This window comes from Vitis vinifera, chromosome 9 (assembly GCF_030704535.1).
Source record: "Vitis vinifera cultivar Pinot Noir 40024 chromosome 9, ASM3070453v1".
Classification (NCBI taxonomy): domain Eukaryota; kingdom Viridiplantae; phylum Streptophyta; class Magnoliopsida; order Vitales; family Vitaceae; genus Vitis; species Vitis vinifera.
The window spans coordinates 4,981,668-5,006,940 of NC_081813.1; the positions used below are offsets into that span (position 1 = coordinate 4,981,668).

The window sequence follows — 25,273 nt, forward strand, 5'->3', positions numbered from 1 at the left end:
GAAACTTATTAATAAGAAAATATCTATTTTTAATTTTCTTTTAATTAAAAGATCTAATTTTATAATCTTTCGAATTGTTCAATATGTTACCTTCGAAGTTGTAACCCATTTGCAAACATGAAATTACAATTTTGAAGACCAAATTTATTAATAATTTAATTCACTAGACTTTTTTTGATTTCTACAAGTGCTAAAAGTATAAATATGCATTGAGACATGATTTACTTTTGGTTTTTAGTAATTATTAATATTGATTTTTATCAATTGTTTTAAGTAAATCAATTCAAAAATTGTAGTGTCAATGTAATAACGAATATAATGATTTAGTTGTTTAATTATAGAACAAACCAATAGTTTATAAATTTATTATTATTATTATTATTATATATAAGTTTTTATATTTTAAAAAATAAATAATAGTAAAAATAATTTAATTAATTATAATTATAATAAAAATAAAAGGACAAAATAAGAATATACTTAGACTTAAAAGTGCAAAATATATGTGTTAAGTTTATTTGGTAACTATTTTTAAAACAATTTTCTACTCCTAAAAATAGAAAACTATTTTCCTAAACTTGGAAATATATTTGACAATTTTTTTTATATAAACTAGTTTTTTGAGAACTTGTTCTCAAAATATGAATTTTTTTTTTCACAACATATTTTTATTATTTTTCGATTATTTTATTTGTTTTCCAAGGACTATTTAAAAAAATATATAAATTGAAAATAAAATGTTATATATAAAATTTATTTTTAACAAATATTTGGAAACACAAAAACCAGGCTAAATATTTTATAAGTTCTCAAATAAATTTTTATCCTAATTAAAATTATTTTAAAAAGCATTCCAATGAATGACATTTAAATGATTAAATAGGAAGTTTTAATATTTTTTATGGGTGATTTTAAAATTATTAATAATTAGAGTAGTAAAGGAAGAAAAATTAGAATAAATTGCATAAAAGCTTAAATCTTTCAAAATTTTTTAAGTTTTTGTAGTATATTTTTGGTTACATTCACAACGAAGTCGTTGTAGTATAGTGGTGAGTATTCCCGCCTGTCACGCGGGTGACCCGGGTTCGATCCCCGGCAACGGCGAATATTTTATTTTCCTTTTCCACTGCACCATCCAACGGCGTCGTTTTGCTGTATTGGCCCCAACTCTGCCTTTTTTTTTCTTTCTAAATTATAATTGTTTTAAATTTAATTCTTGATATTTCCTTTTTCCTTTTTCCTTTTTATTTTATTTTTTATAAATATTTTTATGCCATTTTGCTTGTTGACATTTTTTTTTCCCTATATCCGCTACCATTTTATTTTCTTTTGACAACTTTTTCGAAGGCGTTTTATCTTTTCTTTTAACAATTTAATTATGATAAAAATAAGATAAAAATGTATAAATATTTATAGTTTATTAGATAGAATGAGCATATTATTTAGGGATGAATTACATGTTATTTTATTTATATTTCAACAATATTTGCATATTCTATCACTTTATTATCTTACAAATTATTATGTTCTTTTTAGTTATATTATTTTTTTAATCATGATTCTATACATATCAATGTCAATAAATATTTATATTTAGTTTAAAGTTTTTAAATAGTCTATTTAAGGTGGTATTTGTTTTTATTTATTTATTTATTATTTAATTCTAAATAAAACTTAATTAAATTTGAGACTAAATTCTTATTTGATGAAAAAATAATTTAATATATTTCTAAAAATTTTAAAATAATAGAAACTATTTTAAAAGTCGTTAAAGTTGAGGTTGTGGAAGAAAGGAAGAAGATGATGGTCATGGTGAAGTGATAAAAGAGGAAGGTAACATGTATATAGACTGTCGTAAAGATTTATTATTATAAGAAAAGTTATTTGATTAAAAGAGGTAGTGAAAATCGAATTTCTTTGCGTTATTTTGACAAAAATGTTCTTATTATTTTCTTGTAAAAACAACATTTTCCTTAAAAATCTGTGTAAATACTTGAAATAGTAAATTATATTTATGTCAAAAATGAATTACTTTTTAAGTAAAAACATGAGAAATGTTAAATTTAAAATTTGAGGATGATTTAATCTCTTTTAACCAAATATTTATGATAAGAAAAGTTGGAGGTTGAGATTTTTTGATGGGTTTAGAAATATTATTTTTTTATTTATAAAAAGTTGAATATTTTATCTTTTTTATTTAGTGAAATGATTTTCTCATTTCTCAAAATTTAATTGGATGGGCTTGGGTCACATGCAATTGGGCCTCCACTATCTCTGTAAGCCCATGATACTCACAAAGTGAGCTTCAATACAATCCATCTTCTAGTTTTCATCTTCTTTTGTGGGATGAAGTAAACTCACATAAATCATATAATCTTCCACACATGTAACATTTGATGTGAATTTCAAATTTCATCCATACATTAAAATTTGGTTTCTTCTTTGATAGAACCCAGTAGGCAAACCTGATAGAAGTTCTAAGTGATAGGCAAACTTCTAATTAGAAAGTTGACCCATGCTATATGATTGTAGCACTCAATCTGAAGAGGAGGGTCCAATTGGCTAAAGCAGAAATCAATTTGCCAGCCGCCACATTATTCTAATTACAACTTTTTGTTGTTAATCTTACTATTTATAATACTTAATGTCACTTATCATAGTGACGTGGATGAAGATGATCATAATGTAATTATAATATAATCATTGTTAAGGGTCTCCAAAAAGCCCGCGGCCCGCGGCCCGTTTTAGGCCCGGCCCGGCCCGAGCCCGTTTATGGGCAGGCCGGGCTGCGGGCCTAAATTTAGGCCCGTAGGCCCGCCCTTAGGTCCGCACCTATAAAAAAAACTACACAAATAAAAAGTATATATATATAACTAACTCAATTAATAAGCACAAAAGGAATGTAGCTCAGTTGGTTAGAATCTTGAAATTTAAGCATAAGGGGAGGGGTTCGAATCCCCCCCTCTCCCTTCCTTTTTTTGAAAGCCATTTTGGCTTATTTAAAAAAGTCCGCTGGCCCGGCCCGCCCCCCAGCCCGTTGGCCTAGCATTTTAGCATGGCCCCGCCCAGCCCGGCCTGTTGACCAATCAACGGGCCCATAGGCCCGGCCCGAGCTGGGCCACGGACCTCCTATTTATGGCCCGGCCCGGCCGTTGGAGACCCCTAATCATTGTTATGGATACTAAATAATGGAATATTTTTATGCCGTTATCAATAGTGATGTAGGCATTAATTTAACATTAAATGTGATGTGGCCATTTAACATTAGGCATTAAGACACTCGCTAAATTTTAGAATGATGAAAGCGTGTATATATAAGCTTTTCCTTTTAACCTTATTATATGAAGACTTATAAAAGTACGAGAAAAATATTATGATGAAGTTATGATAATTTGATAGTGAAACTTCTTAACCCTTCTTAGTATTTGTTTTTGTTTTTTTTTTTTTTGATGAAAAGAAACTATGAAGTAGAATACCATAAGTTCGATTGAATTACAAATTACAATAATATTCGAAACCAAATTTTGTAATATCTTTAAGAAAATTTGACCTTCAAATGATCAACTCAATATTATAAATACTTTTCTTAATTAACTAGTTTGTTGTTCCATTGGTTGCTTTTTCTTGGTCGAGCATCGATCGATAAACCAAATGACTTTCACTCTCTTCCATTGGACTTGCTTTCTCAATCGAGACATTGCCTTTCTTGGTTGAGTGTTGATTGATGTTCAATCGAAATTCAGAAAGGATTAATGGTCACCTGTAATACACTTAATGCTCAATGGCTACTCAACTAGTCAAACCGAAACTCGACTAGTCGAGGCTTGTTTTTACATTTTGGGATGTCTAAGCTTGGTTTTCAATAAATTGAGAGCTCTTATGCATTTATTGATAAGAGAACACCTGCATTGAATAATCTTAACTACTGTTTTCTCTCTTTCAAAGCTCTCAAACTCTAGTGCATTGATTATTCCACTTGCACATCTATTATAATGCACTTATTTGAAATCAACCTAACTTTTATTGTATTGAACCTTCATTAAACTAGGTTGAGTGTTGTTAAACTCACTATATTTGTGAAAGATTGAGTGTTTGGAGTTTCAAGTTAGCATTAAGCTTGAAGAGACTTGTTAGTGTTCATTAGAACCATTGAATCCAAGTGTAGAGCTTGAAGGCTTGGAGTTGGAAGTCTTAATTTAGTGGAGCCTTCACTTAGAAAGGAGTTTGAGAAGAATGAATGTAGGCGAGATTTGCCAAACCACTATAAAAACGAGTTTGCATCTATCTATTTCCCTTCTTTATTTACATTTATTGCTTTATTAGTTAATTAATTGAAGTGGTTTTCAAAAAAGTTTTAATAACCTAATTCACTCTCCTCTTAGGTGTTTTCCCTTAATCTAATTAGCCTTAGTTCATAGTGTATACGTTGGATTCTCCACTACAGTGATATATTTCTAGTGCCTCTCATACTAATGGTGTAACTAACAAAATCATCACAAGCATACTTCTAGGATAGTTTATTCATATTCTTAAGCAAACCCTAGTTACTCAAAATTGTCATATCCTTCTCTTTTGTATCTCTTAGCCACATATGTTATAATCTGTTAGCATCTAAAATTGTATTTGAGGTTGAAAATGTAGTTGCACTTATAAAAATAATGCTACCCAACTATGTATAATGACCAACTATACCTCCAATTTTATATATGTACCCATGCATTGAAGTCAAGCATACCCAAAGAAATTAAAATTTTCTCCAATCATGGAAAATGCTTTATGTTATTTAATGTCCCTACAATGTCATTAGACATCTTAATTTGAGTCATACCTATCCTAATAATATTTTAAGCTACAATTTTTCTATAAGAACCTTCTCATCATCTATAAGAATAGTAAGAATAATAAAAAAAAAAAACCAAAAAACATAAGAAATATACAATAATTTATGTGATTTAGCATAAAGTTTACATTCATAGCTTAAGATGAAGAACAACTTCCATTATTGTTTTATGAGATTACAATGTATAATTCTCAATTCTCAAAGTCCCAATTATGCCAACAAAAAAAAAATCTTTCTCTTTTAGTCAATACCTCTTCCTATATTTTTCTTGATTACATAGAAATATTCCTTACAACTAATTATCACATCATTTTTACAAAAATATATTCCTGGAAGAAAATCTATACTTCCTTTATAATAATAGAATAGCTTCCTATAGTATCCCATGTAAGAGCTTATGGAAAAGATCCTTTATTAAAAATAAACATGCTTCCACTAGCCATTATGCTTCAGGCCTTGATGAAATGGCTTCCATACACACTCTAGAGTGATGTTTTTTTTATCCGGATTTTGTGCAATGATACATATAGCAAACAAGCAGTATTTTTTTCTTACAGAATAGAGCTTAGAAGAGAAGCAAAGAGCATATATAGACACACAAAACAAGCCCTCATATATCTATCCTAGACTCTTACACACCACAGTAGGTTTTTAAAGCAGATTCAGCTCTCTGACCAGCTTCAGTGTAGTAGAACTGGAGGAATTCTAGATGATCAAACGGTTTGAAGAGCAAAGGGTGTTCTTCATCCACAAGCTCTTCTGGGGCTTTTATCACATACCCTGCTTTTGGGATTGAGAACAATCCAGTAGAGTACCTGGACTCATTTCCAGTCATCATCACCCTATGATATGGAGAGTGCAGTCGACCATTTGTCCATGCCTGCAGAGGTTACACACAGGTCTCATTAGAGAGGCTGAATACTACTCAATTGAGTTTGAAGAAACCCAAAGAAAACTTACGAGGAAAGAGTCTCCGATCATGATGATAAAAGAGTCCGGTGAGCATTTGATGTTGATCCATTGGCCATCTTTTGTCTGCACCCCTAGTCCATCAACTTGATTTTGATACAATATGGTAACTATGTTCTTGTCTGTGTGAGCATTTAGCCCAAGCTTGGTTTCGGTAGTTTGAGGCCCTTTATATTTCATGACACGAAGAAGGTAGTTTGTAGAATCCATGTGCTCATCCAAGTACTTCTCCATGCCCAAGCTCTCTAACACCATCCTCCTGATTGTATGATCCAGTTCTGACAGTTGTTCTGAGAAGGATTGTATAGTTTTGCTGCCAAAGAAAAAGTTTGGTTGAAGTTAATAGATTAATTTAAGTATAATATTCTTCCAAAAGTAGAAATTGAAAGAAAGGATTATATACCAAAAATTAGGATTGCCTTCAGGCCACAAGAGCTTAGTGAAATGTTCAGCTTTTTCTTGGACTAGTGCATCATCAATGCCCATGCTCTCATAGAGTGGCACCGTTGGATACTGCCCAACATAACCATGATAAGGCTTTTTGGAAGAGTTTCTCAACTTGGTTTGTAGAGGGAGATCAAAAAGTTCTTCCAGAGCACCAAATATCGCCTTACGAAGATCTAGAGGAACCTTATTGAAAAAAGCCTCAAAGCAACCATACTCTTCAAGTGCTTTCTGCACTTGGGCTTTCACCAAGTTCCACTGGAGAGTTCCTGGCTTCAGCTCTGGATCTGAGAAGTCTATGACAGGAAGCTTGAGAGGGGTTTCAGATCCCATTACTTGCTTTTTGGTGAATGAGGTAGAAGAAGCTGCTTTCCTATGCTTTGGTTGTGAATAAGCCTTTTGAGTTTCTTGGGCTAGTTGTATAATTTCTTGGATGCTATATGCCCTAAAGAGATGATTGAAATAATGGTGGTTGTGAAAATGAGGTTTTGGACTAATTTGTCTGTGACGATCACTAAAAATCATTATAATGGCACGATCTTAATCTTGGAAGCTTCTATCCACCTAATATGTATCAAAGCTACAGAATAGGCTTTCATAAAATAAACATTAGCCCTCTAAATAATGACTTCTTTAATGGAAAAGGCCAACAAATGTGATTTACAAAGTAGGAAGGGCAAATTACTAGCTCTTTCCACATTTGATTCACATCCTCAATATATGAATCCTATAGCCTTCATATTTGAAGAGAATGACAAGAAGGTTCCCAAATGGCTGCTGAAAAAGATTTAACAGGAATGGTGGAATTCAGAGCAATTTGATGGACATGGTTCAGGATGCCTAGTGAGGTTGAAACCAATTTCTGTTAATATTTCTTTTTGTTCTTCATGGGGGAGGTTGAATTCAGAATTAGATCCCTTCAATATCAGGTGAAACCATGACAAACCTAATGTGGAGTTGTTTTATCTTGCAAGAAGACTCCATGTCACAATTATTGTGCAATGGTCATGATGTAGATTTAAAAGGAACAGACACAACCTGCAGGTTTTAATAGTGTCTTATAAGTAGAGCCTTCTCTTTCTCTTTATAGTTTTTTGCTGTTATATTGTGCTTGTCCAGTTCTTACAAGTAATATTCAAATGGTATGTCCCCTCAAGGTGGTCCTGCCTGCAGCATTTTGCCTTTGTCCTCTGTTTATTGGAACCAAATGATAGAAGAATCTTAACCCTTATGCAGGGGGATGCCACAGCCACTAGTGTCTGTTCACAACCCTAAAGAACCAAAGTCCCAACGTATCTAAACTAAAGTCTCCCTTGTTCTGAGCTTCTGATTCTTTTGTTGACAAAGTCCAATAATTTGTGGTGAAGATTTTTGAGAAACAACCAATTCTTTATGTTGAGGCTGTTTTCATATGGAATATAAGAGAAGCCAGTACATATGATCAACAAAACTTACACAAGACAAGTTACTCACCATCTAAGGCTGTCTTACACATAGCAGTAATCCTTTAGGGAACATGAAAGAATCTTTTTCACATTACCTGTTTTGGAGATAGAGATTTATGGGAGTAAACAAAATTCACATTTACACCTACCATGACAGCTATGCAATAAAACTACTAATGAAGAAGTTGCAGTTTCTATAGCCCAAAATACCCTGCTGTTTTGATTTGGGAATATCGCCTCATTGTGAAGTTGGGGTTCTTTTTTTTATTAATTTTAATGCTTGGAAGGACCTACATTTTATAATATATGTATGTAGTTATTGATATGTTGCAGAGTATTTCTGACCTAAGAGGAACAAAAAATATTTTGCAGGAGTCATCAAGAAATCTTTTTGAAGGGCCCCCAAATCATGTTTCTTGGTGTTACTTTCGAATGCATCGTTAGATATGCCTACACTAGTAAAAACAGAAGAGTCTGACATTTGGAGACATAAGAAAATAAGTCAATACAGCATACAACAGTTACATTCATATGATTGCAGAGAACATGGTGGTTTCTATTCCCAGAGAAGAAGAAACCAACTCCCTGATATTATTAGACAGTGTACCAGAAAAAAAAGGCAGTAAGAAATCTGCATATTTGTGATATTACGAGTACCAGAAACCTGGCCATGACACTAAAAAGATCAAACACCACAGTAGGCTTTGGCAGTGGATTCAGCTTGCCCAGCCTTATTTGTGAAGTAGAAATGAAGTAATCCATAATGGTTAAATGGCTTGAACTGTAATGGGTGTTCTTCATCGGCTAGCTCTTCTGGTATTTCTATAATCCCTCTATGGTATGCAAATAGACCGATTGAGTACCTCGCTTTATTCCCATTCATGATGACCCGATGCTCAGGAGAATGTATTCTGCCATTGCTCCATGCCTAAGTTCATCAAGAAAAAAAAATGCATATCTTAGGATCTTCATAGTTACAATTCAAGCATGTATAATCACCAATTTCTACTCCTTAAAAGATACAAAATAAGGTTTTACTAATAATTCAGAACATTTAGCTAAAATTGAACAACTCTCAGCAATAATGATTCTTTTCCCCAAATTTGATGTCATAAAGTCAAAAGTACTGGCATAGTATGAAACTTGAAAAGAGAGTAGAACAATCAAGATAATGCTCTTATCCCAAGCAGGTCTTGAAAGATATAACTTTAGGTTGAAGGATTACTTCTCAGAGTTAAGTAAAAAAACTGGTAGTTTTTAGTTGCCAGAAGTTCCTTCATTTTCACAAATTTACTTGGTTTGTCAAATAGGTGATAGTAACCAACCAATAGTGCATCCCCTGCCATGACAACATAGGATGAGGGAGAAGGTTTGAAAGAAATCCACTCGCCATCCTTCGTTCGTATTTCTAAACCGCAGACTTCGTTTTGGTGAAGTACGGTTATGAAGCTCTTGTCAGTGTGACATGAAGTACCAATGCAAGTCTCATTCTTCTGGGGTCCTCTGTATTTGATGAGTCGGAGAAGGTAAGTGGTTGATTGAATGTGAGAGTCATAGTACTTCTCTGCATCATAGCTTTCAAAGACCATTTTCTTCACCATTTGTTCTAATTCTGACACTAGCTTTGAGTATGAAAGCACAGTTTCACTAACCAAGAACCAAGAAAGAACAAAAGAAGAAAAACAAATAAGCATAATTCAAGAATTAAAAAGAATTATGACAAGAATATAGATCAAGCTAGATATACCAGAAATGATCATTTCCTGCAGGCCACATGATGTTTGTGAAACTTTCAACTCCTTTGAGCGTTGTTGCATCTTCAATCCCCATGCTTTCATGAAGAGGAATAAGGGGATGCTGGCCGATATAGCCAAAATATGGCTTATCAGAAGTGTTTTTGACTTTGGTTTCTGTGGGGAGATCGAACAATTCTTCTAATTGACAGAACGTTGTGTTGTCAAGCTCTGAAGAAACTTTATCATACACTGCTACGAAACAACCGTATTCCTCAAGTGCATGCAGGACATCTTTGCATGCCAAGAGCCATGATCTTGTACCAGGCTTCAATGTTCCAGTGGAAAAATTGAGAACAGGAAGCCTGGGTGCTTCAGAGCCCATGGTTTTAGTTCTTTTTCTTCTTTTCCCCCCCTGATGGGCCACTTGGATATATTGCCTTAGATCATGTATCTTATAGGGGTTCAATTGATGTATCCATGTCATAAAAAGACAAATGAGATGATAAGGTGACAGGCACTGAGGCAAAGAAGAATATGGATGAACCCAAAGTGCTTTGTGCTACATTGTGTAGCCGACATAGAGATTTGTGAAATGGAATATACTTGGTGAGACGGATTTGTTAGCTAGTACAAAATCAAATAGTTTCAAACCTTGCAATACTGTAGAGTTGGAGGGTAAGCTATGTTGATGGTTCTATGGAAGAGGCTAATTGGGTGATTTTCATGAGACCCAATTGAGGGTAAGAACAGGAGTTTATGATATAGAGCACAAATTATAAGATTTGTAACTTCTAAGAGCACACACCATCACAAGATACTAGTAGATAACCTCTCATAAGTCATAAGTGTCACTTTCCACCACTCTAATCATGAGCTGGCCCTATCCCACCCCTGTCATTCAATCTTTGTATTCTGTTTTTTGAATCGGTTTAATAATTCAGAGTGCTTCTACAATCTAGGTATTTCATAGAACTATGCAGTCTTGTTTGCTTGGAATAATACTGAAAATGACCATTTTTGGAGATTAAGTGATGAAAACAAGACAAGTCGACGAAAAAAAGAAAAATGCAGCAAGAGAATTACTGTGAAGAACAATCAAAAAAGACAAAAAATGGAATTTCTGCTTTGGTAATGGAACAATGGACAAAGACAGGTTAAAATTTCAGTTACCAGCCAACCAGGACAGAAGATCAAAGAGGCTTTCATTATAGAAATACCAGAGTCTTGGTACCACAGGCTGCTCGCTCAATTCCTATTGAGAAAGGAAAACCAAGAAAAAAGTAACAATATAATAATATAAGGCATATTATAGCAGTTGGGAGTCAGAAAAATTTGTTTTCATTGAGAAAACTGTAGGATTAGCATCTGCAGAATTAAAATTAAAGCTAGAACTCAGCAGTAGTTGTTGATGCTGCATGTTAGGCAGCAGATCGGTAGCCACTAAGATTGGAATTTGGGGTGCTTTACAGGGAAGTGGGGGAGTGGCAATGTGACTTGCCACACCATATTGCAGCAAAAGGTGCTTTATATTTTGCAAGTACTTAAAGATCCATGGCTTTGAACTAATGGTATGTGGTAAAGTACTTCCAAATGCATGCTTAGTCGGAAATACATACATTGGAAAAAACAGAGTACTAAAAATATTGCAGAAACACTTGAAAATAAACTATCTTGTACAATTACAAACAGGACTACAAAAAAGGCTATGGCTTATATTCAGAAAGCAGCAGTGGTAAGTCCATATGGCCTTGAAATATTATCATTGCACTGAGAAAATTCATACAAATCTGTGGGAAACCGCATCCTTGATGTGTTAAGACTGAGCTTAGGAACAAATCCATAAGATCAGCATAAGCATACAGACACACAACAGGCATAGAGACCAACCAGAACTCAAACACCACAATAGGATTTGAGAAGGCAGTCAGCCTTCCTACCCTTAGCTGTTCAAGTAAAGCGAACAAATTCAAGATGATTAAATGTCTTAAAACGTAAAGGGTGTTATTTATCCACTAGCTCTTCTGGTATCTGTATCACTCCTCTCTTATATGAAAACAGCCCGAATGAGTATCTCACCTCTTTCCCCTTCATCATGACTTCAAAACTCCTTAAACGGTTAAATTACTAAAATAGTATGGAGCCTAGATGTTCAAATCCTTGGCTCAATCAACATAACTCTTCTAAAAACCTAAGCAAATTTTCCAAGATACCAAACAGAGAATACATACCCACCATAAGTGCATCGCCTGCCATGACTAGAAAGGATGACCGTGAGGATGGCTAAAAACAGATCCACTCTCCATCCTTTGTTTCTATTTCCAATCCATCAACTTGATTTTGTTGAAGTATGGTCATGAAGGACTTGTCCTTATGAGAGTTCAGCCCCAAGTTAGTCTCCATCATCTTGGGTGCTCTATACTTCAGAGGTCGTAGAAGAGAAGTCGTCGATCCAATATGAGAGTCACTATACTTCTCTTCACCATAGCTTTCAAACAGCATCTTGATCACCATTTGATCTAATTCTGCTACCAGCTTGGAGAACAAATGAGCACTTTCACAAACAGACAGATATTTAGCAGGTCAAAAGGATAAGAATAAGCCAAGAATTTTCCAGAGAAAATATAGGAAATTGGACAAAATTATACCAGAAACGATAGTTCCCAGCCGGCCACATGAGATTAGTGAAACTTCGAATTTCTTCTATATTTGTTGCATCATTGATACACAAAGCTTCATGCAGAGGAATACTGCTTATCTGCCCCAGATAGCTGTGGAAAGGCACATGATTGGTGTTCTTGACTTTGATTTCTTTTGGGAGGTCAAACAACTCTTCTAATGTGCTGAAGTTGGTATTATGCAGTTCCAAAGGAATTTTATCATGGGCTGCTGTGAAACAGCCATACTCTTCTAGTCCGAGCCGAACCTACTGGAATCTCATGCAGTTTTCCAGATTCCATGTTGGTTCCCTCAAGGGTTCTCAGCAACATCTCTATTTTTCATGGTACTCATATATGTGTGCTCTGATACTTGAGTGATAGCAAGACAGATGAAAAGACATTGATCACATCCAATGTTTAGACTTTGTGAACGGATTATCAAGTAAAAGAGCTGCATTTACGTATAATGCTTGTTATAGTACTGATGTATAAGTAGCATCTTACATATAGAGCCCCCTCTAGAAATTAACCACCCAAAATTTAGTGTAATTAAATGACAAACTATTATACTGTAGATCATACCGATTTCTATAGAAAAGAATTAACCAATATGCATAATCTACAATTTAATCGAAAATAACATGAATATGAGAATGACATGCAAAAGAAGCATTTTCTGCAGACCTGGCAGAAAAAATGAGGATTTGGAAACTTATATCTGAGGAAGCCAACCAGCTAGGTCTTCCGGACAGCTATGAGGGACCCGAGCTGGCCATCTAGCTAGGTCTTTAAAACAATTTCCGGTATTCAAACCTTATGCCTTGGTCCGACAGCATGATCGAGCATGACCAGTAGAAGCCGAGTCGACCATCGTTGCCTAGTGCACTGAACTGTACAATGTACATATATAACTTATAAATAATAGAAAAAAAGTGGACGTGATTAAAAGTTAATACATACAAGTATAAGGGATTCTATAAAGAGTAGAGAGGGTTATTAATGGTAGAAGATAGGAAAACTCAAAACTTATTGCCTTAGAAATAAAGAAGTTTCAAATATGCGATGATTCTGAAAAAGAGTCGGATGAAGAAAAAAATTACTCAAATACTTTATTATGAAATTTGCCCCATCATGAAACTCTAGGTAAGATCAATTAAACATGGTGCATGGCTGACAAATGCCCAAAGAACTTGTGTTACCATCATATGTACTTTCCTATGAGCTCTATGGATACGAAATATATATTCTAAAACGGATGGGGACATTTAATAAACCCCTTCATCCTCAAGAAAGCAGAAATTAATACTTCCTGCAGACTGCAGAGTCGCATTTGAATGCAACTGCATGCAGCTGGGGCACACCAGAGGAAAACTTGCCCTATTCCAAATTTCCAATCTATAAAACATACTAAAGTCAGTCCCTGCGAAGTTAGCTTTTGTTTTTCCGTAACAATGTGAATGAGAAAGAAAGAAAACAATCTGCTTTCAGCAGGGCATTGCAGCGTCTGTTGGCACAACATGGTACTTAATTGCTTCACTACCATATTAGCTAGTTCCTATCATGACCTTGTCACATTTAAAATCCGTTTGATAGTGATTTTAAAAAACACTTCATATATTTTTAACACTTAAAATTTTTTATTATAAAATGATAATTTTTAAGTATTAAAATAAAAATTAAAAACGTTTTTAAAAATAATTATTAAATAAACTCTTAATTATCCTCTTGCATATGCGTGTGCTCATCAATAGTCTTAGAGGAGCCACATAACACCCATCATATGACCAAGGATCGGGTCAACGAAAGCGTTATAACATGGCATGACATTTGTCAATCAAGAATCCTTTCCCTAATAATATAGTTAGTGTAGAGCTATAAAAAAAAAGTCATGAATAAACATCCTTATATTGGCATATGTTAAATAAACAAGGGTTTTTGACAGCCTTGTCCACAGCCATTCGATGGAGGCGGCACAGATTAATTGGTTTGAATGTCGTTGTCGTGATATATATTTGTCAACCTTTTGAATACGACAAGTCACCAATCTTGTCTTCCAGGTTTTTGAAATTTAATTTTCGGTGGCGGCACGCCTAGAGGTCAAAAAGATGGGGACGGACATGACTGAGAAGTCAAAATTTTCGGCATGTATGCCGGATATGCCGGAAAATTTGACTCCTGGTGGTTTCATCTTTGCAAGTTATGAGCATACTTCATGTCTAGCTTTTCAAATCCTAGCCAAATGACAAGGCATGTGCATATACTGATCAAAGAGATGGCGCATGGTTAGGATTTTAGGGCAGGAGGTAGTTTGCAGAACTTGCCTGTCATTTCTAATAATCAAAGGCATGCAGTTCTAGAAAGCAAGTCTTAAAGAAATCGCCCGACGTGAAGACGAGAACCTCCTAGAAAGTTGAGTTTTTGAAGTTCATACACATTCTCTTTTAATTAGTATATTCTATTATCATCTTAGTTGACACTAGAAATATACATTAATTGAAAATAAGCCCAAAAATAAGGCCCAAGTTAAAACAGCCCAATTCCCAAACAGTATTTAATGCTAACTAGCAAATATGCCTTTAATAGTAATGGAACTCTTAACATCCAAAAAAGATAATGTTTGGGTCTAAAAAATTTAAGGAAAAATGTAAGAGATAGAAAATAAAGAAGAAAATTGGAAGAAAAGAAAAAAATGGAGAGAAATAGAAATTAAGTTTAAATATAATAAATTATTTTTATATATTACTTTAAATTTATTTTACTTGTATTCCTCTTTTATGTAAAGACTAATAATTGAAAAATATATTAGTTTTTAATTATTTTTTTTATTTTCTTTCATATTTTTTTGTAGTAAAATTAATTATGAGAAAATTAATCATTTTCCTTTAACATTTTTTTCTTCTTTTCTTATTACTTGTCAAGAACCAAACACAGCTTAATCCATAAGCACTACCTCTACTTTCTCTTGAACCCTACAATTAGACCTTACTCACCATCTCACTATTCCTACAAGCATATGAGATAATGGAGAAAGAGATTAAACCCTCATTTTAAAGCTACTAGAAGACTGTGTTGAAAAACGATTATTGGTGATGAGGATGGTGGAGGTGGTAGTTGGCGATGATAGTGAGAAGTTGGGCAATAACAATTATTATGAAGAGGGATGACAATGGTGTGTTGATTGATGATTGGTCATGAAAGGCAACTTTGTTAGTGGTCGTGTATCTTTGATGATTGAAAACTCAAGTTTCTTTAACTCTCCTCTTAACATTGAATCCTTCTAATTTGACTTTGTTATTTACCCACTTAATATTCTATTAAGATTCTAGAAGCTTTAGATAACCGAGTCTTTGTGTTTTTCTTTTAATGCTAGCTTTTCACTACTTTATTTTCTAAAATATTTCTTTGAGCTTCATCAATGCATTTATAATTTCTCCTACTTATGTAATATTTGTATACCTCGAATTGGGCTTGGATTTCTAGGCTAAAAGCCAAAAGTTCAAAGACTTGAATCTTTCTCATAAAAAAAAACCCACATCATTCTAGTGTAGTTGTTGATGAAAATAATGAATTACTTATTTTGTTCAAGTAATAAGTATGCATCCTAAACATGTGTGGACCAACTCACTAGTGGCTTCTTGTCTCTTCTTGGTAGATATAGGAGGAATTATTCTCCATATATTTCTCCTTAGAGAAATTTGCTTGGTGATTTTTCTTTCTCCAACAAGTCTTCTCAACGTGGCCAATCTTTTTACAATTTTGGCATCGTGGCTCTTCTTTAAACCAATAGTGTTTGATAGTGTTTCTCCAAAGTAGCTTTTCCTCTTCCATAACATGGAGGATACTTGCCATTGTTTTTTATGTCGTTTCCTTGACTCTTTTTGCTGTTAGAATTTTCATTTGATTTTATCTCACATTCTTGTGAGATCACATATTTACTTTGGATTGAAAGGCATTCTTAGCGAGTCTTTTCTATGTCTTTAGACTCTTTGGTGGTAGTAATAAGTGGATCATATTTTCCTTTACTAATAATTAGTGGTATTTTTGCACAACTATGTTCTCAATTCATTTAATATCTCATCTACTCTTATATAATAATCCTAACGGTCTTAGAATATTTCATTTTTAAAATTTTGAAACTTCTTCTCGACGTCTAGTTTGAAGATGCATAGGCCTCGTCATTATGTTGAAACCCTTGCAATTTATTGATATGTGCATACACGTGCCAGTAGTGGCAACAAGATGGAAAGTGATAGTGGGCCTAGTGGTAAAATGGAAGACTTGGTCTAATTTGTTTGTTCAGTCATTAATTGTTGAGTCAGTTATTGAATAAGTCTTGGTAGTAGAGTGGGTGCTATTTTGTTGCCTATTCTGCAGCATTTCCTTTTTTTCAGCTTTGTTGTTATTTTCTCTTCCATGTATGGCTATACATATAGCGTGAATGAATTGAATAAAGTAGGTAGTTTTATCACCAACAGTTCCCTCTTTGTCTTATTCCTTTCTGCCCTTAACTTCAAATTCCTTCATATCATTGGTATCAAAGCTTGGTCCGACCATGGACACTCGCGGCAAAACGAATGCAGAATTCCGCAACGATGTTAACGAAATCTTAGCACGACACGATACCAGTTTCGATCAGGTGAATGCAGTCTTACAGGAAGTGTTAACCGAGCTTCAAGCTCTTAGAGCCTCCCATAACCAAAACACTAGCCCACGTGATGACTCCTCACACCCACATACTTCTCGTTCTAACATTATCAGTGACCACCCTCATCAACACCTCTAGCTGTCCTTCCCAAAATTTAACGGTGACGACCCAACTAGTTGGATTTACAAGGCAGAACAGTACTTTGATTTCAAGAACATTGCACCAGAACAACAAGTTCATCTGGCCTCCTTCCATTTAGAAGGCATCGCCCTGCAATGGCACAGATGGTTGACGAAATTCCGTGGACCACTCACATGGGATGAGTTCACCAAGGCTGTTCAACTTCGATTTGGTCCAACCGACTACGAAGACCCGTCAGAAGCTTTGACTCGTCTTAAACAAACCACATCTGTAGCAGCTTATCAAGAAGCTTTTGAAAAGCTTTCCCATCGAGTTGATGACCTACCCGAAAATTTTCTCATCGGTTGTTTTATTGCAGGACTTCGAGATAAAATTCGCATAGATGTAAAAATTAAACAACCGCGAACCTTGGCAGATACAATAGGAGTTGCTAGGCTGATCGAAGAACGCGACCAACTGCAGAGGAAGCCAAACCAGCAAACTCGTTTCCAACTAGCCTCATTGACACCAAAGGCCTCACCCAACCCCACAGCTGGTGTGCTAGGACCTCCACCAACCCAGCGTATGAACCAGAGTTCGAATGCTCAACCAGCAACATTCCACCGAATCACCAATCAAGAGGCACGCGAACGACGAGAGAAGGGATTATGTTATTACTGTGACGAGAAGTTCGTTGTTGGCCATCGTTGCGAACGACCTCAATTATTCATGATCGAGGATTTCCCTCATATGAACACTGAGGATGTCGAAGGCGCTCACCCGGAACAAGAACATCATGAAGTTATACCAGAAATTTTTTTTCGTCAATTGCAGGAACTGAACACCCACAAACCATACGCGTTCTGGGCAAGCTGAAAAACAAGAATGTAATGGTGCTAATAGATGGTGGTAGTAAGCACAACTTCATTGATCATGCTATAGTCTCTAAGTTTGGGTTACCAGTGATCCGGGATAAGAAATTCGAAGTCATGGTTGCTAACCGTGAGAAGATAGAATGTACTGGACAATGTCGCGGTCTCACCCTCACCATTCAAGGATATTCCGTCACCGCCGACTACTACATTCTTCCGGTCGCGGCATGCCAATTGGTCTTAGGAGTACAATGGCTTGAAACTCTTGGACCCATCGAGATGGACTACAAGCAGCTCACCATGAACTTCAAGGTAGAAGGGACCCCCCAGACCTTCCAAGGATTGAGACGAACCAGCATCGAAGCTTTGTCTGACAAGGAATCCAATGGGTTACAAGGCACTGGATTATTTTTCCAAATAATTCCTTCCACCACCGCCAGCAGCCAACCAAAGTCCTACCCACCTGAGATAGGCCAACTACTAGCAAAATTCTCCCATGTATTTGAATCACCCACCAGCTTGCCTCCAAGGCGGTCACATGACCACCAGATCCCATTGCAGCCGAGCGCATGACCAGTGAGTGTGAGGCCATATCGATACCCTTATTACCAGAAAAATGAGATAGAGAAGATGGTAAAAGAGCTTTTGCAATCTGGTTTGATACGACCAAGTAACAGTCCGTTCTCTTCCCCAGTTCTGTTAGTAAAGAAAGCAAATGGTGCTTGGCGTTTTTGTGTGGACTATCGAGCTTTGAACGACATCACAGTTAAAGATAAATATCCAATTCCTATTATCGATGAGCTATTAGATGAACTCCATGGAGACAAATTCTACTCTAAATTGGATTTACGGTCTGGGTATCATCAGATACGGGTGCACGAAGATGACATTCCTAAAACAGCATTCCGGACACACGAAGGCCATTACGAATTTATAGTGATGCCATTTGGCCTCACTAATGCACCAGCAACCTTCCAAAGTCTCATGAATGATCTTTTCCGTTCCTATCTCCGGAAATTTATTTTGGTTTTCTTTGATGACATTCTAATATATTCAAGATCATGGGAAGACCATCTCGCACATCTACAAATTGTTCTCCAAATCCTATCAACTAACAGTTTGTTTGCAAAAGAGTCAAAATGTCGATTCGGTGTTTTACAGGTGGAGTACTTGGGCCACATTATTGCGGAGCAAGGTGTATCGGTTGATCCAGCCAAAATACAAGTTGTCATTGAGTGGCCAACCTCGACAACAACAAAAGGGGTCCGTGGGTTCCTCGGTTTAGCAGGCTACTATCGGAAATTTATCCGTCATTTCGGCAGTATAGCAGCTCCCCTGACCCGTCTCTTGAGCAATGATGGATTTCAATGGAATGAGGCAGCAGAGATGGCCTTCACCCAATTAAAAGAGGCATTGACGTCACCATCAATTTTACACCTTCCCGATTTTACTCAACGATTCGTGATTGAATGCGATGCCAGCGGAATTGGACTTGGTGCAATTCTTACCCAAGAAAATCGACCAGTGGCATTTTAGCCAAGCACTGAAGGGTTCGGCCTTATCATTGTCCACCTATGAGAAAGAAATGTTAGCTATTGTTAAAGCAATCAAGTTATGACGTCCATACTTGCTTGGGAAACCATTTACAGTTCGTATTGACCAAAAAAGTCTCAAGTACCTATTGGAGCAACGGATTACTACACCAGCACAAACACGATGGCTGCCAAAACTACTTGGTTATGATTATGAAATTGAGTATAAACGTGGGCCTGAAAATCAAGGTGCATATTCTTTGTCACGTGTAGTTGAATTCCAATTTTTATCCATTTCCCAACCATGTGCAAATTGGTGGCCAGTGCTTCAAAAGGAAGTCCAACAAGACTCATTTTATGAAGACTTATTACAAAAAAAACCCCTCTCCAACCGCCCACAAGTTGCTCCAACGTGATGGAGTATGGTTCAAGGGAAACAAAGTGTATTTGAGCCCCAACTCATCCTTGATTTCAAAGATAATGGCTGACTGCCATTCGTCGCCAATAGGTGGGCACTTTGGGTTCCATAAAACCCTCTCTCGTATCAAACAAAGTTTTTTTTGGTCTAATATGCGCCGGATGGTGAAGGATTTTTTGCAGCAATGTGATATCTGTCAACGGTTCAAAACTGATTGTATGAAGCCGGTGGGGTTGCTTCAGCCGCTACCTGTCCCTACTCAAATGTGGACTGATGTCTCGATGGACTTTATTGAGGGGTTACCATCTTCTAATGGGTATACTTCCATCATGGTAGTTGTTGACCGCTTGACCAAATATGCTCACTTCGTCACCTTGAAACACCCATTTACTGCTGTAATTGTTGCCAAGGCATTTGTTGCCAACGTGGTTCACCTGCACAGTATTCCGACATCAATTGTCAACGATCGGGACAAGGTGTTTATCAGCTCTTTTTGGCGAGCATTGTTCCAGCTGCAGGGAACCAAGTTGTGTATGAGCTCAAGTTACCATCCCCAATCAGACGGCCAAACCGAAGTTGTCAATCGAACTTTGGAGCAATATTTACGATGTTTTGCCGGTGACCAGCCACGGAAGTGGCTCGAATGGATTCCCTGGGCTGAGTTCAGCTACAACACTTCAACTCACTCTTCCACCAAGATGACACCCTTCGAAGCTGTTTATGGAATTCCACCTCCACATCTATTAGCTTATGTACCAGGTACTTCCCACGTCCAAGCAGTAGATGAGTACCTGCGTGACCGAGATGCTATCCTACGTGAGCTGCAACATAACCTTCTACTGGCTCAAGATCGGATGAAATGTCAAGCTGACCAACACCGACGCGAGGCCTATTTCCTTGTGGGAGATTATGTGTATTTGAAACTCCAACCATATAGACAGACTTCTGTGGCTTTTCGTTCCTCCATGAAGCTTGCCCCACGTTTCTTTGCTCCTTATAAAGTCATTGCAAAAGTTGGTCCGGTGGCTTATAAACTGGCTTTGCCTCTTGGTTCTCAAATTCATGATGTGTTTCATGTCAGTTTGTTAAAGAAGCATTTGGGACCAGTCACTGCAACGTCCACCCAACTTCCCCCTGTCTCGGATACTTCGACTGTCCTTCCATAACCTGAAGCCGTTTTAGATCGACGATAAATACCGCCCAAAATATGAAATATTGGTGAAATGGGTCGGTGTACCAGTAGAAGATGCCACTTGGGAGAATGAATGGCGTTTCACCAAGTCATATCCTGATTTCATCCTTGTGGACAAGGATCCTTAAGCGGTGGGGAATGATATGTGCATACACGTGCCAGTAGTGGCAACAAGATGGAAAGTGATAGTGGGCCTAGTGACAAGATGGAAGACTTGGTCTAATTTGTTTGTTCAGTCATTAATTGTTGAGTCAGTTATTGAATAAGTCTTGGTAGTAGAGTGGGTGCTATTCTGTTGCCTATTCTGCAGCATTTCCTTTTTTTCAGCTTTGTTGTTATTTTCTCTTCCATGTATGGCTATACATATAGCGTGAATGAATTGAATAAAGTAGGTAGTTTTATCACCAACAGTTCCCTCTTTGTCTTATTCCTTTCTGCCCTTAACTTCAAATTCCTTCATATCATTTATCCCTTGCATGCTTGCTTGCAGGGGTGGAGCTACCATAGGCATAGGCCTTCACTCAGATTTTAAAAATTAAAATTTCATTTTATTTATTTAAAAACTTTAGAAAGTTTAAAAAAACTAAAATGCAAGTTTCCCCCCTAATAAACTAATTTTGTGTGTGAAAAAAAGATAGAATAAAAAAATTAGATGAGTATGGTATATGGATATTAAATAGACATAAAATATTTATTTGTTTTCATTTTAAATTTCATTTAATATTTATAAAATTAAATTTATTCAAATCCTGACAAATATAAAATCAATTCTATAATTTTTTTTATTTGATATTTTATTAAATATTTTTTTTAATGGTGGGTTATCATTTGTTTGATTTTGAAAATTTTTAAATGCTTGGACATAAAGGTTTAATAAAGTAGCTTCTAATTTATAAATAACTACACAATTATTTAAATTATATATTATTTCAATGGTTAATGAAATTTAATTTAATTTAAATGTTTGATATTTTATCATATATATTTTTATTGGTGGATTATTTTTGGGTTGATTTTAAGATTCTTGTAAATGTTTTGATTTTTAGGTTTAATAAAGTATTTATTAATTTATTACTAACTATTTAAGTTTTAATGATAACATTATATTTATATTATTGTAGATTCCAAAATTTGTCATAATTTTATTTTTACATTAATTTTAAACCCAATTTTATCAATAAATTTTAAATTCTAATTACATGTATTTTTTGGCCCACTCACCATTTAATAATTTTTATTATTTTGTATATTATCTTATTTTATTATATTATTATTACTTTTATTTTTTTATTATTATATTCTATTTTATTTATTTTTATTTTTATTTTTTATCTCTCCTCTCTCCTCTCTCTTTCTTTCTCCTCCACCTACCTTCACCCACCCACTTCTTCTCTCTTCTCACCACCGGCCACCATTCTCATATCTCCCTTTTTATTTTTTATTTTTATTTTATTTTCTTTTTCTTTCATTTTTCCCACCCATTCTTCTTTTTCTTCCCCAAGAAAATTTCCTTTGGCCGCCCCCACCCCCCATCCATTTTCCTTTTTCTCCAATTTCTCCCCCCATTTCCCAAGGACGGCAGCCCCCAATTCCCAAGAACGGCTGCCATTTTTTTTTATTTTTTATTTTTGCCCCCCATTTTCATTTTGATTTTAGAAGAAAATATAATTGAGAAGAAAAGTATATTTCATCATGATTCATTGGTGCAGAGTACATCAGTATATAAAGGAATTACAAGGATCACATATTACAATCGTAATCACACTAAATCAGCCTAAATATATTCTAGCCAAATATACACCAGTACCTAAATATATTCTTGCCAAATATACACCAGTACCTAAATAAGGCAACGACTCACATAGTTCTCCAATACTCCCCCTCAAGCTGGCGCCAATGGATCAATGGAGCCAAGCTTGAACATAAGGCGATGAAAAACAGTAGAAGAAAGAACTTTAGTGAAGGCATCTGCAAGCTGATCACTGGATCTGATATAGTGTGTTTGGATCACCTTGGACTGAACTTGTTGCCGAATGAAGTGACAATCTACTTCAATATGTTTTGTTCTTTCATGAAAAACAGGATTGGCGGCGATGTGCATAGCTGCTTGATTGTCGCAGAACAATTTCATCGGACTAGTAGGAGAAAATCCAAGATCTGTCAGCAGGTTTTTAAGCCACACCATCTCACATGATTCTGCCGCCATTGCACGGTATTCAGCTTCAGCACTTGAACGTGCTACAACAGGTTGCTTTTTACTTTTCCAAGACACCAGATTCCCTCCAACAAACATACAATAGCCCGTAGTGGATCGTCTATCAATTGTATTGCCTGCCCAATCTGAATCCGAGAACCCAATGATGTCAGTGTGCCCATTTCTTCTCATTACAATGCCACGCCCAATTGTTTTCTTCAAATATCTCAAAATCCTTTTCACCATACACAAGTGAACAACTGTTGGTGCATGCATATACTGACTAACCAAACTCACAGCGAAGGAAATGTCAGGTCTAGTGATTGTTAAATAAATAAGCTTCCCAACAAGCTTTTGATAGTAATTTGGAGAATCAAGAGGATCCCCCAATTTATCAAGCTGGAGTTTACTATCAAAAGGAGTGTTGGCGGGTTTGGAATTGAGCATATTAGAATCACGAAGCAAATCTATAGTGTATTTTTGCTGATTAAGAAATAAGCCTTTGCGAGAAGTCGCAACCTCAATGCCAAGAAAATACTTGAGTGGGCCGAGATCCTTAACAGGAAATTTACCTTGGAGTTTCTTCTTCAGTGCAGCAATAGAATCAGCATTACTCCCAGTTATAATGAGACCATCCACATAAATAAGCACCATTAACTTTTCAGTTTGTCCAGTTTGAACATATAACGAGGAATCTGCAGAACTTCTTGTAAAGCCAAGATCTTCCAGAGTAGAACTTAACTTGGCATGCCATGCTCGAGGACTCTGTTTCAGTCCGTAAATTGACTTGTTTAGCTTACACACACGAGAAGGATCTCCACACAAAGGGTGTCCTGGAGGAATTTTCATGTACACCTCTTCTTCAAGTTCGCCGTGCAAAAAAGCATTCTTTACATCCATTTGTGATAAAGACCAGCCATGATTTGCAGCAACAGATAACAAAACCTTGACAGTGGACATTTTGGCAACAGGAGCAAATGTCTCCTTATAATCTACACCAAAATGTTGTGTGAATCCTTGAGCAACAACACGAGACTTAGGTCTTTCAATTGATCCATCAGGATTGAACTTGAATCGGTACACCCAGCGACATCCAACCACATGTTTTCCAGGTGGAAGATGCACAATATTCCAGGTGTTAGTTTCTTCTAGAGCTTTCAATTCATCATCCATAGATTTTCTCCACATGGGTTGAGAGTTAGCCTCATGAAAATTCTTGGGTTCATGGACACTTGAGATTGCTGTAAGATAAGCCAAATGTGAAGTAGATAAGTTTTGATAACTCAAGAATTTTTCAGGAGGATACCTGACAGCAGCTGCAATATAATCGCGAAATTTGGCCGGCGGATGACGTTCCCGTGGAGGGTTGCGTCGAGGAAGAGTGGTCTGTTCAGATATATCAATGTTGGGAGCTGATTCTTGAACAACTTGATTTATAGTACTTTCAACAGATGCTTCAGTTGGATGCTGTATTGTAGGTGCAATAGATTGTTGTTCAATATTTGCAGCAACCTCTGGCAGTGGAACAAAGTCAGATAATATCTCCCCTTGATTGGAATTTTCAAAGATGGGACTAGTTTCCACAAATTGAACATCTCTTGAGACAAAAAGTCTCTTGGCTGTAGTGTCATAGCATCGATAGCCCTTTTGTGTTTGAGAATACCCCAGGAATACACATTTTACAGCTCTGGGATCGAGCTTATCTCTTCGTTGAGTTGCCGATAAATGCACAAAGCAGGTGCAGCCAAAAACCTTGAGATGAGATAAATCTGGTTTCTTCTGCTGTAAAACTTCAAGAGGACAAAGAAAGTCCAGTACTCGACTGGGTAAGCGATTAATTAGATATGTAGCAGTAAGAACTCCATATGACCAAAAATGTTTTGGAACATTCATTTGCATCATTATAGCCCGAGTCTTTTCTAACAGATCACGATTTTTTCGCTCTGCTACTCCATTTTGTTGGGGTGTGTTAACACAGCTTGTTTGATGCACTATACCATGTGAAATTAAGTAATTTTTCATGTTATGTGAGGTATATTCAGTGCCATTATCAGTTCGCAAGGTTTTAATATGAGCCGAAAAATGAGTTATCACCAATCTATGAAAGTCCTTAAAACATTCAAAAACTTCACTCTTTGATTTCAATAAATAAACCCAAGTGACCTTTGAAAAATCATCAATGAAAGTCACAAAGTATTTAAAACCATCA

General features: G+C 35.9%; 3 protein-coding genes and 1 non-coding gene across 4 annotated transcripts; 1 reads left to right on the forward strand and 3 right to left on the reverse strand.

The window, feature by feature from the left end:
* Positions 1–1,032: 1,032 nt before the first annotated feature.
* TRNAD-GUC (transfer RNA aspartic acid (anticodon GUC)) lies at positions 1,033–1,104 on the forward strand. Its single transcript has one exon. It is a non-coding gene; the product is annotated as a tRNA-Asp (tRNA).
* Positions 1,105–5,235: 4,131 nt separating this feature from the next.
* Positions 5,236–6,722, reverse strand: LOC100259967 (probable 2-oxoglutarate-dependent dioxygenase AOP1). Its single transcript, XM_002284932.5, has 3 exons — positions 6,213–6,722; positions 5,801–6,122; positions 5,236–5,720 (listed from the first exon to the last, which is right to left on the reverse strand). The coding sequence occupies exons 1-3, from the start codon at positions 6,584–6,586 to the stop codon at positions 5,472–5,474; spliced, it is 945 nt and encodes a 314-aa protein (XP_002284968.1). The 5' UTR covers positions 6,587–6,722; the 3' UTR covers positions 5,236–5,471.
* Positions 6,723–8,232: 1,510 nt separating this feature from the next.
* Positions 8,233–10,128, reverse strand: LOC100254863 (probable 2-oxoglutarate-dependent dioxygenase AOP1). Its single transcript, XM_002284938.4, has 3 exons — positions 9,446–10,128; positions 9,024–9,345; positions 8,233–8,626 (listed from the first exon to the last, which is right to left on the reverse strand). Exons 1-3 carry the CDS (start codon positions 9,916–9,918, stop codon positions 8,384–8,386), a joined length of 1,038 nt encoding a protein of 345 aa, XP_002284974.2. The 5' UTR covers positions 9,919–10,128; the 3' UTR covers positions 8,233–8,383.
* A 1,586-nt stretch (positions 10,129–11,714) lies between these two features.
* LOC132254360 (probable 2-oxoglutarate-dependent dioxygenase AOP1) lies at positions 11,715–12,962 on the reverse strand. The gene is made up of 3 exons (XM_059739840.1): positions 12,912–12,962; positions 12,080–12,357; positions 11,715–11,985 (listed from the first exon to the last, which is right to left on the reverse strand). The coding sequence occupies exons 1-3, from the start codon at positions 12,960–12,962 to the stop codon at positions 11,715–11,717; spliced, it is 600 nt and encodes a 199-aa protein (XP_059595823.1).
* Positions 12,963–25,273: the final 12,311 nt, after the last annotated feature.